Below are 13,701 nucleotides of genomic sequence, written 5' to 3' on the forward strand. Positions count from 1 at the left end.
CCATGAACCAATTCTTATGACTAATGAAAGGAAATATAGAATTCTATTTATAAGCAAGTGTTCATGGGGACTGTATTCCTAATGCCATTTGCCAGTATTTTATATTTCTAGTCTATTCATAATCATTATACACTGCAGACATAGATATAATGCCCCAGATTATCGAGGATGATCGAACAACATTTATGTCAACATTCAGCAATGGTGGATATGTAAAGGATAACACCCGTGAAGATCCGGGTTAGAATAGGTCTTCAGCAACCCATGCTTGCCGTAAATGGCGAACATGCTTGTAGGAGGCGACTAACGGGATCGGACGGTCAAGCTCGCTGACTTGGTTGATGCAGTCATCGTATTCCAATTGCGTAGGCAAATGCACATGATATCAGTCACTGGATTGTCTGGTCCAGACTCGGTGTATTTACAGACCGCCGTCATATAGCTGGAATATTGCTAAGTGCAGCGTTCAACAAAAAACAAATACAATTTAAAGGATCACATTTTGTTAGAATGACAATGAACAACCATAGGATACTTTAGGGTGGATGGTATTCTTCCACCATTCAACACATTTCAAAGACTTCCCAGACCAGTCTTCCCAGGGTAAGTTCTCTGTGTATCATGCCGCTGGCATCTCCCATCTGTTCATCTTTCTTATCGTTGTCGAAATGAAGCAGCGTACGGCAGTGTTTTGTTGTACAGCAACTTGCCTTCAACTGGCAGGAGTGGATATATGTAAATGTTAGTAAAAACAGTAAACATCCTGCAGTTTAAGGTTGGCATTTTTAATCCGTTCTTAAACCGACCGATCCAAGCGAAGTTGTGTCTTTGAAAATATAAAATACACTTATGCTATTTCGCTAGCACATTTCTCTGGAAAGGGCAGGATATGTAAGCTTTGCTAAGATGTATCCGTGCATACGCATTCTTTAACGCCGTACTCAGCAATAGTCCAACATGTTAACGTTAACGTATGTGCGTTTGTGCGTGTGTGAGAAACAGTGTGAATGTGAGTGTGTATAAGTGTGTGTGTGAGTGTGCGTTTGTGTGTGTGAGTGTGCGTGCGTGCGTTTGTGTGTGTGTGTGTCTTGGCCATTGGCCATTCCTGGTGTACCCTGGTCGTGGTATGGCTTGACGTTTGCCCCAACGCGTTAACCCCTACCTCACAATGTCACGCAAGGGGTATTGTACGTGGTGGTATTATTATTAGCATTCTTTCTAAAATTTCCACTGTTTGTTGTCGTCGCACGCATAGAATACCACCGAGCAGTCTAGTGCCACTATCCCCACACCTCAATATCCCAACATTACAGAGGATCACACTGGATACTGGGTTCATTTAATAAGAGCAATATTGAAAAGTCTCCATGCTCCATGGTGTTGTCGCAGTCCAGTCCATCCAATTTCATTTGAGAAAGCTACTACCTCTCCCACAGTTCATTCCAAACCGTGTTCCACAACTACCTCACCGGGAAGCATGATGTTTGTCAATATTAACAGTTCGGCGTTCACTCATTCAGCGGGATATTCGCTTCAATTCAGTCAACCCTGAATGAAGATCCAGGACCCTCTTAACATGCATTGTGGGAGACAGTCAATGTTGAATATATTACACTTGAGAGTTGTGTTGAGTTCAGTGAGGGGGCATCTATTACGTTTTTTTGTAGGCTGTGGTTTGTGTACACACTTACAATTACTGTCCAAGTCTCTCTGATCAAACCGTCGGGGGAATGGTATGGAATCGAGCCTCTTGTTATTTGGGCGTATATAAACCCAATGCATGAAATGCCTTTACCAATGAATAGATTAAGAATAGTATTGGACAAGGACGTTCATGCAGAATGTTTGACATCTGACAAACTTTTTTTTGGTGTGCAGTGTGATATGATATAACATAGCTGCTTAAAATAATTTGTATTACATGTGTAAAGTTACTTGTGCAAAGCCGGAGAAATGTTTTCTATTACATACAATGACTTATAAAGCGAACATCACTATTACAAAGCATGCGCTACGAAAGTACCAATCCTTTGACATCGACTTTTAGCATAGTAAAATGATCTCTAAAAACATGGTTTGATTATTAATAGGCGTGAGTATCGTAAGTGGTTTACAATATTCTTGATTTATCAAGTATTGACGAAGGGACTTGAAGCACCTATGGGCTTGATACAGTGTATCCATCTTGGCGGAAACAAACCCAACGACTATAAAAAACACCATCTACTGGGCTCACCCGCCTACCGCACATTCCCTTCTAGGCCTCGCAGTCGAGAATCGGAGTATATCGAGTTATCAGTAGTGCGATTCTTCCCCTTAAGTAGTCAACGGCGCTCTCCTCACAGTTCAGTTGTCCGTACCGATATATCGAGTTATGAAAGTAGAGATAGCAATATCTGTATCTGTTTTGTCACATGAAATCAAACATGAATATATACTGCCGAGCACAAGAAACTGTACACTTGATAACAGGCGTCGAAATTGCTACCCCCATGTTGCTTGAAACGGCATGTGCACGTCACCTGTTGTGAGACACTCACTGCCATGACGCATGTAATATTGTCCATGATACCCGTGTCAACTACATCACATTCGACCCGTGAAGATCCGGGGTAGAATAGGTCTTTAGCAACCCATGCTTGCCGGACCCGTGAAGATCCGGGGTAGAATAGGTCTTTAGCAACCCAAGCTTGCCGTAAAAGGCAACTATGCTTTTCTAAAGAGGCGACTAACGGGATCGGATGGTCAGGCTCGCTTACTTGGTTGATGCACGTCATCGTATCCCAATTGAGTGGGTAGATGATCATTATGTCAATTACTGGATTATCTGGTCCAGACTTGATTATTTTCAGACCGCCGTCAAATAGCTGAAATATTGCTGAGTGCGGCGTTAAGCAACAAACAAACAAACAAACAAATAAACAAAAATATCACATTCGAATAACCATTTTTGTTTGTTTCAGTTTAAGCCACCATTTTTTTATTTTCCCCGACAGTTTACAATACGTACGTATGTACAGATACAGTGTTATTAGTGAGTGAGTGAGTGAGTATGGTTTGACGCCGGTTTTAGCAATATTCCAGCAATATCACGACAGGGGACACCAGAAATGGGCTCCACACATTTTACCCATGTCTTGAATCGAACCCGGGTCTTCGGCGTGACGAGCGAACGCTTTAACCCTTAAACTACCCGACCGCCCCTACAGTGTTATTAGGTATCTACTGGATATCTAATTCAATTTGCAGGTATGCATGCGCGTATATATATCTGTATTTGTGTTTGGAGTGTGTGTAGATTAAAAATGACTTATGTATGAGTGTCATTCTCAGCAGGGGTGTGTCAGTGTATGTATCTGTATATTATGTGTGTGTTTGTGTGAATGTTTATGTCGTAGTGTTTGTGTGTGTTCTGCTTAGGTGTTTACGTTTTAATATTTATATAATGCTATGCGTCAGGTTTGCTTTCGGATCAGATCGCTATTTGATGTTCATTGTTTCATCCATTGGGCGTAACTAAAAACTATGATAGTGGGTTCGAATCCCTGTTCGCCCTGATTATGTTTCTAGGTCTGTCAGCACCGTACCCGTGCTCCTGGGTTTCCCCAAAGTTTCAATCCTTTTAGACATGTATGAGCTTTTACCACACCAAGCTGACACGCCATGATATAACTGGAATACTGTTCAAATACAGCTGAACCAAACTCACTCACTCACTCTAAAGACATAGATAGTTTCATGGAACAGTCTCAGCACCCAAGGAGCTTGTCTCAGCACCCTGGAAAGGGAAACCCATCTCGAACCTCCCAATGATCAGCAAGTTGATAATTCAAACAAAACTTTGTACCCGACCCATAGACTAACATCAAGTCTCTGAAATTTACATATTTTACAGCAAAAAACAGTTGTTAAATTAAAGTTATAAAATATAATAAAAAGGAGCCCAGAGACTTTCTTCATTTTCAGATACTGCTGTAATCTAGACTTGCCGTCCCAAATAAATCAATTTGACTAAATATATAACGATCAACTTTATCATTCATTGTCCTTTGAAATTTTACATTTGCGTAGGGATGTTAAATTGATTAGTCTCCGATTATATGTGGAATTGATAACTGAGTTGCTGCATTAAAGATCGAGTCACATTTGAAATCAGTGGAGCAGTACAACAACAAACATCACAGTAATGATAAAGTTAGGAAAAACACATACATTGGAACAATACGCGAGCAGATGGAAGAACAACCATACTTAATCAATACGTCATGTGCTGAATTAATCAATACGGCATGCAAATGTGATGGTTGTTCATTTCATTGAACGGTATATAAGTGAATATTGTTTACAACTAATCATTAATCCGTCATCCGTCATGAATTAGAAATTATCACCATGCAATGACGGAACTTTTTCATTGTACCACTCATTTTCAGATAGAGTACATGTTTATGGAAAACTCTTTTCGCCGGAGGAAGACGAAACACAAAGTCTATACCGCAGGCTGACGAATGTAGTTTTCTGCCGCGGTGACACGAATGCGCTTAGACTGTTTTGAGGAAGGAGGTCCAGGGCTATGATGTTCATAATACAGTGAACTACGTTCATAACGAACAAGCTTATAACGAACTGACCGATATAACGAGCTTATTTTTAGCCCCCGCCATTTTTTTTTGTATACATGCTGTATATGCTTATAACGAACTACGGTTATAACGAACTAAAATTAGTGGTCTCTTTGAGTTCGTTATAACCGCATTTTACTGTAAGCCCATCACGACACACACTTAGGCAAGTAATATATGATTCACAGGCATGCCTGTGGTGGTCTCTTGTGAATTATGATTCAAGCAATCCAAGCGCTAATAACAAGACGGACGCAATTATCATACTATAACACAAACTTATCTTTAACTTGAAATCGTTTATTCCACACGATAAAACTGCATTCCTTAATCCCGATGACATTTGTCACTAAACGGGGTGACCTTTGATATGCAGTAAACGACGTTTACAACGAACACGCTTATGACGAACTGACGGATATAACGAACTGTTTTTTGGACCCGTCCATTCCTTGATTTTATGTTGTAAATATGCTTTTAACGAACTACGGTTATAACGAACTAAACTCAGTGGTCCCTTTCAGTTCGTTATAACCGTAGTTTACATCTCTGTCTTTAAAGATTTAGGTCAATTATTCAAAAATGAAAGCAAATGTCATCTGACGTTATTTGAGAAACCAACGCGAAAGATGCTGGACATCTAAGTGAAATAAGGGGACATTTTGGCAAGAAATAGGCATCCCCATGGGCGCAGTTGTGCCCCCCCCCCCCCCCCCTTCTGTTGCTTAATGCACGTGAAGGGGAAGGTCAGCGCAGAACAGCACGAGATCGAAACCAAATACCAGAAAAAATGTATTTGTTAATGAAAATCGCAATTAGGTTTTTTAAACGTCATACAACAAAATAACACTTACAAGCACTTTTTATGACTACAATTGGAGAGGCAAACAGTCAATTTTTTCCAGGCGTACAGTCCGGATGATCGCTCTTTTATATGTTGCTCAAACCAAAAGAACAATATTGTTTAAGGTAAAAAGCCCTCATCGTTCGGTAGATACATTAAAAAAAATGTTTTCAGACAATAGATTTGATATTTTAGAAGATTTCAGAAGATATGACTATTTACAGACAATAAAAAATGGCGTCACATGGAACGATGAGTTCCCCGATACACAAGTATTTGTTTTCTCGCTATTGTTGACAAGAATGGCATTGACATATATATATATTGTCAGTTCAAACGGCCCATGAAATACACCACAAACCTTCAAATCCGTTTCCATGTCATACAATGCAAACCCACAAACACTCTTGGACATTGAATATTTCACATTGTTTTTCCAAAAATGAATTTCAGACTTGAAATTTAGGTGAGTGCCTTCTGTCACTTTGGGAAAATTCTCTCTTCCATACATTCGTCCACGAGTTATAGTCTCTGATGGGAGCAATGGTTCGTTTATTCAGCCGGACTCTGGGAGAGATGGGAGGCTGACCGTGATGTCGCCTCAGCGTGTCCAAGATGTCCATCGCGCTCTCCATTCTGTATGTCAGTTCCAGACGCCGATCCAGAGGAATCATCTGAGCCTTTGACTTCCGCAACGATGTCTTTTGGGAATACAACGTCGATGTGTTGGTGGCAGAAGGCGCCATAGTTTTGCGGCTTGGTGAATCAACTCCACACATTTCATCCATGTCGTCCTCATCCACTTCCGGTGGAGCAGGTGTCGTCTCAGTCTCCGGGTCGGAATCACCTCCACCGTCTCCAACAGCTAAGGATGTTCTTGACGTGCCTTTCTTGCCGTGGTTCAGTTTTACAATTCCCATGCGAATCATCGGGGTCTTGTTCCTCCTCAGGACCGAACGGTACTCTGGATGAGACATGCTGAGCTGGTGATGAAGAACATCCTCATACCCCATCATCATAGCGTACTGAGCCTCGGGGGAGAGGAAGGAGCTGAAACGCGGGGCTTTGGGCATCTCGTGGATCGCTTCCATTGTGTTAGAGTTCATGATTTCGTCTCGTTTCTTGTTATCTCCTTGGAAGGCCAATCTCGCGCGTACCATGCTTGTTACCTTCCGTCCAAGGCCTGCGAACATGGTCTTACCACTTTGCTTTGGCAGTGGAACAGATGCACGCCTCGGGTCCTGAGCTGACTGGGAATCCGCCTCGCTTGTCGTCTGCTTCCTTTGTGGTTTTATTCCTTCGCTGATAGAGGCACGTCCATGCGGCCATTTGCTCGGAGGTACCTTCCCCTTCAAAGGAGGTAGAGTTCTTCCTGACTGTCGCGTCTTCTCGTACCCATGATCCCTACTCGAATTCTGCCGAGATTTTCTCTCAACTGACGTTGTTTTCACTCTGGTTTCTGATGAGGACTTGCTATTTTCCGTGTCTGCGCTGTCCTCGGTTACTTTGGAGAGTTTAAACTGAAACATATTTGCCTCTTACACGGCATTCGGTAGTCGGTGTGTCGCCAGGCACAAACACACGTAACACACTGTCGGGTCACGAACCTGCAATGCTGTCTTCTAAAGACGCGAATTGTTATGTTGTGGTGGTACATTCTTTGAGTACAAAGACCCATACAATGCCAAGGGATATGAATGTTGTCATGTTATTGGCGAAATGAAATGAATAGACAGAAAGATATGGAGTTATCCATGCGAGACGGATTGGAAGGGGAAAGAATTTCACTTGGCGCAGTACGTTGAGTCGAGCACAACGGACAGGTGACCAACGCTCATTGTTGGGTTCTTGTATTGTAGACTCACGTGACACCATGCCAGCTGGGTTACCATGACATGGCATCTTGGCTGTTGTTTAGTCGACTCACGTGACACCATGCCAGGTGGGTTACCATGACATGGCATCTTGGTTGTTGTTAAGTCGAGTCACGTGACACCATGCCAGCTGGGTTACCATGACATGGCATCTTGGCTGTTGTTTAGTCGACTCACGTGACACCATGCCAGCTGGGTTACCATGACATGGCATCTTGGTTGTTGTTATGTCGAGTCACGTGACACCATGCCAGGTGGGTTACCATGGCATGGCATCTTGGTTGTTGTTAAGTCGAGTCACAAACACCATGCCAGCTGGGTTATCATGACATTGCATCTTGGTTGTTGTGAAGTCGAGTCACGCGACACCATGCCAGCTGGGTTATCATGGCATGTATAAACGACTTTCATGACACCACGAGACCTAGGTTGTTGTATAAACGACTCACGTGGAAGCAAGGTACCTAGGTTGTTGTATAAACGACTTACATGACACCGCGGTACCTAGGTTGTTGTATAAACGACTTATATGACACCGCGATACCTAGATTGTTGTAGAAACGACTTACATGACACCGCGGTACCTAGGTTGTTGCATAAACAACTAACATGACAGCTGGGTACCTAGGTTGTTGTATATACGACTTACATGACACGGCGGCACCTAGATTGTTATATAAACGACTAACATGAAACCGTGGTACCTAGGTTGTTGTATGAACGACTCACGTGACAGCTGGGTACCTAGGTTGTTGTATAAACGACTCACGTGAAAACTAGGTACCTAGGTTGTTGCACAAACGACTCACGTGACAGCTAGGTACTTAGATTGTTGTATAAACGATTTACACGACACCGTGGCACATAGGTTGTTGTATACACGACTTACATGACAACGCGATGCCTAGATTGTTGTATAAACGACTAATGTGAAACCACGGTACCTAGGTTGTTGTATAAATGAGTAACATGACACTGGGATGCCTAGATTGTTGTATAAATGACTAACATGAAATCACGGTATCTAGGTTGTTGTATAAACGACTTTCATGACACCACGATGCCTAGGTTGTTGTATAAACGACTCACGTTCAAGCAAGGTACCTATGTTGTTGTATAAACGACTTTTATGACACCACGGTACCTATGTTGTTGTATAAACGACATACATGACACCTCGGTACCTAGGTTGTTGTATAAACGAATTTTATGACACCGCGGTACCTACATGTAGGTTGTTGTATAAACGACTCACGTGGCAGCTAGGTACCTAGATTGTTGTATACACGACTTACATGACACCGTGTACCTAGGTTGTTGTATAAACGACTTACTGGACACCGCAATACCTGGGTTGTTGTATAAACGACTCATGTGAAACCTAGATACCTAGGTTGTTGTATAAACGACTTACATGACACTGCGGTACCCAGGTCGTTGTATAAACGACTTACATGACACCGCGTTACCTAGGTTGTTGTACAAACGACTGACATGAAACCTAGGTACATAGGTTGTTGTACAAACGACTGACATGAAACCTAGTTACCTAGGTTGTTGTATAGACGACCTTTATGTCCTATATGTCGAGCAGTAGTCGAGCAGATACAATCGAGCGTACTCTTTCAATGAAGTTGTTTGATCACGGACAGGGTTACAACACCCAAGGCCTCGGTTAAGCTTTCAAAGATTTCATGGAAGACATGTGGAGGAAATTTACAAATTTTGAAGCATCAGTGTCCAAAATAGTGTCCGTATTCAATTCCCTATTTCGATATGTTCCCGTGTTTCTTTTAAGCTGAACACTTGACTTGCCGTTGCAAGTGTTTGTAACGGGCGCCACCGGTGTCGCAGGGCAGGCTCACCTTTTCGCGACACCTGAACAAGTGAAAGTGATTCGAAATGGTCGACATCGTCCAATGGACTCTTTTAGCAGAGATGTCTTGTAATTATGGACATGGTTTTGTCGCTGTTATTTCAAATGTTAAAGTCTTCAAGCAACTAATACTAAAAACAACGGAACGCCTGAAAACATAAAATGTCTATCGACATTGTGATTACAAAAAGTTGCGCATTCTTACAACGTGAACTCAACCAGCTGTAAGATATTCCTGACATCATGCTATGACGTCACGATACGCCGTTTTTTTCCGACTTGCGTATGCTTTGGTTCAAGGGATCCACGGAAGTGCGCACGAGTGACGTCTGATACACGGAACTGGTATGGGGAGGGTCTTCTGCCCACAATACATGTATCTGCACTATTTAGGAAACAAGCAATTTGTTTCAAATCGTTATGAGAGTATGTTTTAAATTATAATAACTTGATGTTCTTCATTTCATCACTTGCACGATTTTGACTTGCCCCTTCCACGTATATATAAGTAATGGTAAAATGTGTCGAAAGGGCTGATTTTAATGGTTTTAATTACTAGTAATTATTTTTATTTGCTATTTGAACATGAACTAGTCTTTGATCCAAGCTAAGTTTTTAAGGAGAAATAGATAAACAGTACACACGTATGGTAAAGATCAGCTGGGGCAATGGAGTCATATCAACACCTCCAAGTAAGGGTAAGAAAAGGGCTGGTTTCAACCATTTGAACATACAGGATACTTTTAATACCAATATTTCACGGTTTTCTGAACTTTCAAATTTCAATATCGGGTCAAAAGAGTCCTTTGTCATGCTCGTCCTTGTGAACATACGCACCGGTGTCAGAAAGTGTGTGAGTGAGTGTGAGTGAGTTTGGTTTAACGCCGCTTTTAACAATATTCCAGTTATATCACGGCGTGTCAGCTTAATGTGGGAGGAAAGCCCGAAGTGATGCAGGTCTCAGACGTTTACCACTTCGGTGAAACCCAGAAGCACGGGTATGGTGCTGACAAACCTAGAAACATAATCGAGGCGAACCGGGATTCGAACCCACAATCATAGGTTTCTGGCGTGCCCAAGGGACGCAACTCTGCACAGCGAATCGCGGCGCCTTAGACGACTGGGCCACCCGTGCCCCCCGTCAGAGAGTGTGACCTGGTGATAGGTGTGTGGTAACCTCAGTGAATGGAAAGATAAGATACAGTCGAGCCTAGCCCCAGCATGGGATGACTGTGCATACACACATCGTGATCAACATTTTACGAATTGAGAGAATCATAAATGATACACCTAGCACACAAACGCATGCACGCACACATGCACACACACGCGAACGCACACGCACGCACACCATATAGTCACATGTATACTTGTTTACTGATCGAGATTTCTTTTAAAATAACATTATGGTTATAATACCTACACATATTTGGTGTTGTGAGAGCATACGTTCACGGGATACTCATTACGTATGATGGCACGGTGTGAAGATCCGGGGTGGAATCGGTCTTTAGCAACCCATGCTTGTCGTAAGAGGCGACTATGCTTGTCGTAAGAGGTGACTAACGAGATCGGGTGGTCAGGCTCGGTGACTTGGTTGATGCATGTCATCGTATCCCCATTGCCTAGATCGATATTCGTGATGTCAATCACTGGATTGTCTGGTCCAGGCTCGATTATTTACAGACCACCGTCGTATAGCTGGAATATTGCTGAGTGTGGCGTTCAACAACAAACAAACAAACAACGTACGATGGCAAGGGGAACCTGTCGCATAAAGCGCCGCTACTCGCTGTGCTCGCCCTGATCGACTTTTAGGTGGGTCATCACTTTACCAAAACACGTAGATTTCATTAAAGTGGAATGTATAACGTTATAGACTAGTACCTGCTTTACTTCGGGATTTCCTCCCACATCAAGCCTGCCGCTGTGATATAACTGAAATGCTGTTCAAAGCAGCGTTAAACCAAACTCACTCACTCATTACATATACAATGTACATCTGGAAACAGTATCTAGTGATTGCATGTACAAGTGCAATGTTGTAAATCTATTAAGGAATAGCCTTGTTTTATATGCATTGACTTGTTAACTCTTGTACCACCGTGGGTGCATGGTTTAAAGAGAATACAAATTGCAAAAATGAATTGATTTGCATTTACCTTGTCAAAACATCAAATCTACACGTTGATCAATGTGACCATACGCCCTTATTACTACCCCTAAAGGTGACTAACGTGCTTACGAATGGCGCAGCAGAGGTCGCCAACTAGTCTAGATTTCTGCTATACATCCGGGTACTCACTGGGAAAAGACAATAACAAAGGCAACAACCAGTCCCGGGGAATTGCGTTAGATCAGTGCCCCTTTAATGCGTTGACAAAGTACAGCAATTCTTCACACGTCTTGGTCCATCCTGTCAGGCAGCCCTACGTCCTGGACGAATAAGCCCGTTAAATTAATTGAAAACGGTTCTGTTCGACTTTACATGGTTGAATAGATACATGATGTATTTCCGCACATTGCGATTCACAATTGTATACATGAAAGCATACAAGAAGAGAAAGATAAGAAAATTCCATTTATATACGCATGTCTTTAAGTGATTACATAGTGTACATATAAATATCTACACATGTTAGCTACGTACATGGGTATATATTGTGTGCACTCGACCGATTCACTCACGTATGCACAGGCTAAGGTTTGATGGCCTAAATCTACATATATTACACGCATGACGAAATACTCTTGACATACGAAGCGCCGAACGAGCGCCCACCCTTTTCTCACTGGTGCGCCAAATGAAAATGGTCGCTAGTTGAAAACACGATTGACTGGGCGATATATTGTGAAATTAACAAGAGGTAAATCCCTCTCTGTCAACACATCTTTATTACAAGAAAATGCCATCAGCTGTTAACTGAACTTAACAATACCCCCCAGACATGCATATTGATGCTAGACAGAGATTGTACCGGGCTTATTAATTGCTTTGTTACACTGTATTGAGAATAAAGCCAGTGACAAGTACGATTTGTCAAGTGACATCTGTAAAAGAAATAGTATTTCATGGACTCGGGTATGAAGTGCGCGTTGACAAAGGGGCGGAATGTCAATCGAATCTTTGTTGACAATCTTGTTTTTCTCGTTTTAAATTGAAAAGTCTGCTTTCAGGCGAATATGTTGTCTGCAAATGATTGTGTTCTTTGCGAGTGCAAAAGTCAGCAAAACGCACAAGGCTACCAACCCCACCTCCCTGAATACCGAATAACACCTAATTTTTACTGCTCGTCTCTGAATCCCGAATAATACTTATAAAAAATCTCAAAAGCATCGAGAAAAGGGTGCGATTTGAATTTAGATTACTGAAGAAATATCGATAAATAAAATAAATGGACACTTTATGTACACAATTAATGTTTTCTGTGTCTTATAATCCCCTGACAACCTTTGAAGGAAGGATAACTTATTTAACTTTTTTGCAAAAGAACTGGCAGTGTGCCATTCTCATGTGCTCAAAGATGTTGATATTGATTGTTGTTTAACGCCGCACTCAGCAATATTTTAGCTATATGGCGGGCTGTAGATAATCGAGCCTAGACCAGACAATCCAGTGATTGACCTCATGAGCATCGATCCGCGCTATTAGGATCGTTGACATGCATCATCCATGTTAGTGAGCCTGACCACCCGATCCCGTTAGTCGCCTCTTTCGACAAGTATGGTCACCCCCTACAGCAAGTATGGCTGCTGGGGACAAATTCTAACCCGGATATTCACGGGTCTCCCTTCTCAGGCCAGACGCTCTATATTAGAGGTGTAAGTGGGTGTGGTGACACGTTCTCTGACGATCCCCACCCCACCGCCTCACACCCACACCCACCCCCACACCCGACTTTTAAAAATTGTAGCACACTACACACTTAGTGAGTTGGCATTAAGTTGTTTATCGATACCCATTGTAGTCTGCTCGTTCAAACCAGAGGGATCTATAATGCCAAGCCAACCAGGCAGTGATTCCAGGGAATATAACGATCTTGCCAAACATGTGTCAAACATGCTCCCATCATGCTGATACATGTGTTAGGGCATGCGCCAGCGAATGTACGTTCAAGTGTGGATGCATTAGAATTTTGAAGGCGACTTTTGTGTCGTCAGTGTATGGTGTACGTGGTTGTCTCCCTTGGGCCATTTCGTGATATCGCCACTCAAATATATACCCCGAGGAAGTAGATTGATCTGCGTGACTTCCAAAACAATACCATGCACAATTGTTTCCATTTCACTCGCTATTTGTGTGAGTGAGTTCATTCGGTTCATCAATATTTCTTTTTTTCCCTTTCCTTTTATTATCCCCCGCCCAACAAAGTTGGCGGGGAATATAGTGAGTGAGTTGGGTTTAGCGCCGCTTTTAACAGTATTCCAGTTATATCACGGCGTGTCAGCTTAATGTGGGAGGAAAGCCCGAAGTGATGCAGGTCT

The 13,701-nt window shown here is 42.4% G+C and overlaps 1 protein-coding gene across 1 annotated transcript; it reads right to left on the reverse strand.

Annotated features, from left to right (window-relative positions):
- Positions 1-2,974: 2,974 nt before the first annotated feature.
- Positions 2,975-7,054, reverse strand: LOC139449698 (uncharacterized). The gene has a single exon (XM_071231200.1). The coding sequence runs from the start codon at positions 6,993-6,995 to the stop codon at positions 5,916-5,918; it is 1,080 nt and encodes a 359-aa protein (XP_071087301.1). The 5' UTR covers positions 6,996-7,054; the 3' UTR covers positions 2,975-5,915.
- Positions 7,055-13,701: the final 6,647 nt, after the last annotated feature.

This window comes from Haliotis cracherodii, unplaced genomic scaffold, assembly GCF_022045235.1.
Source record: "Haliotis cracherodii isolate W230 unplaced genomic scaffold, xgHalCrac1.p SCAF_8, whole genome shotgun sequence".
Classification (NCBI taxonomy): Eukaryota; Metazoa; Mollusca; class Gastropoda; order Lepetellida; family Haliotidae; genus Haliotis; species Haliotis cracherodii.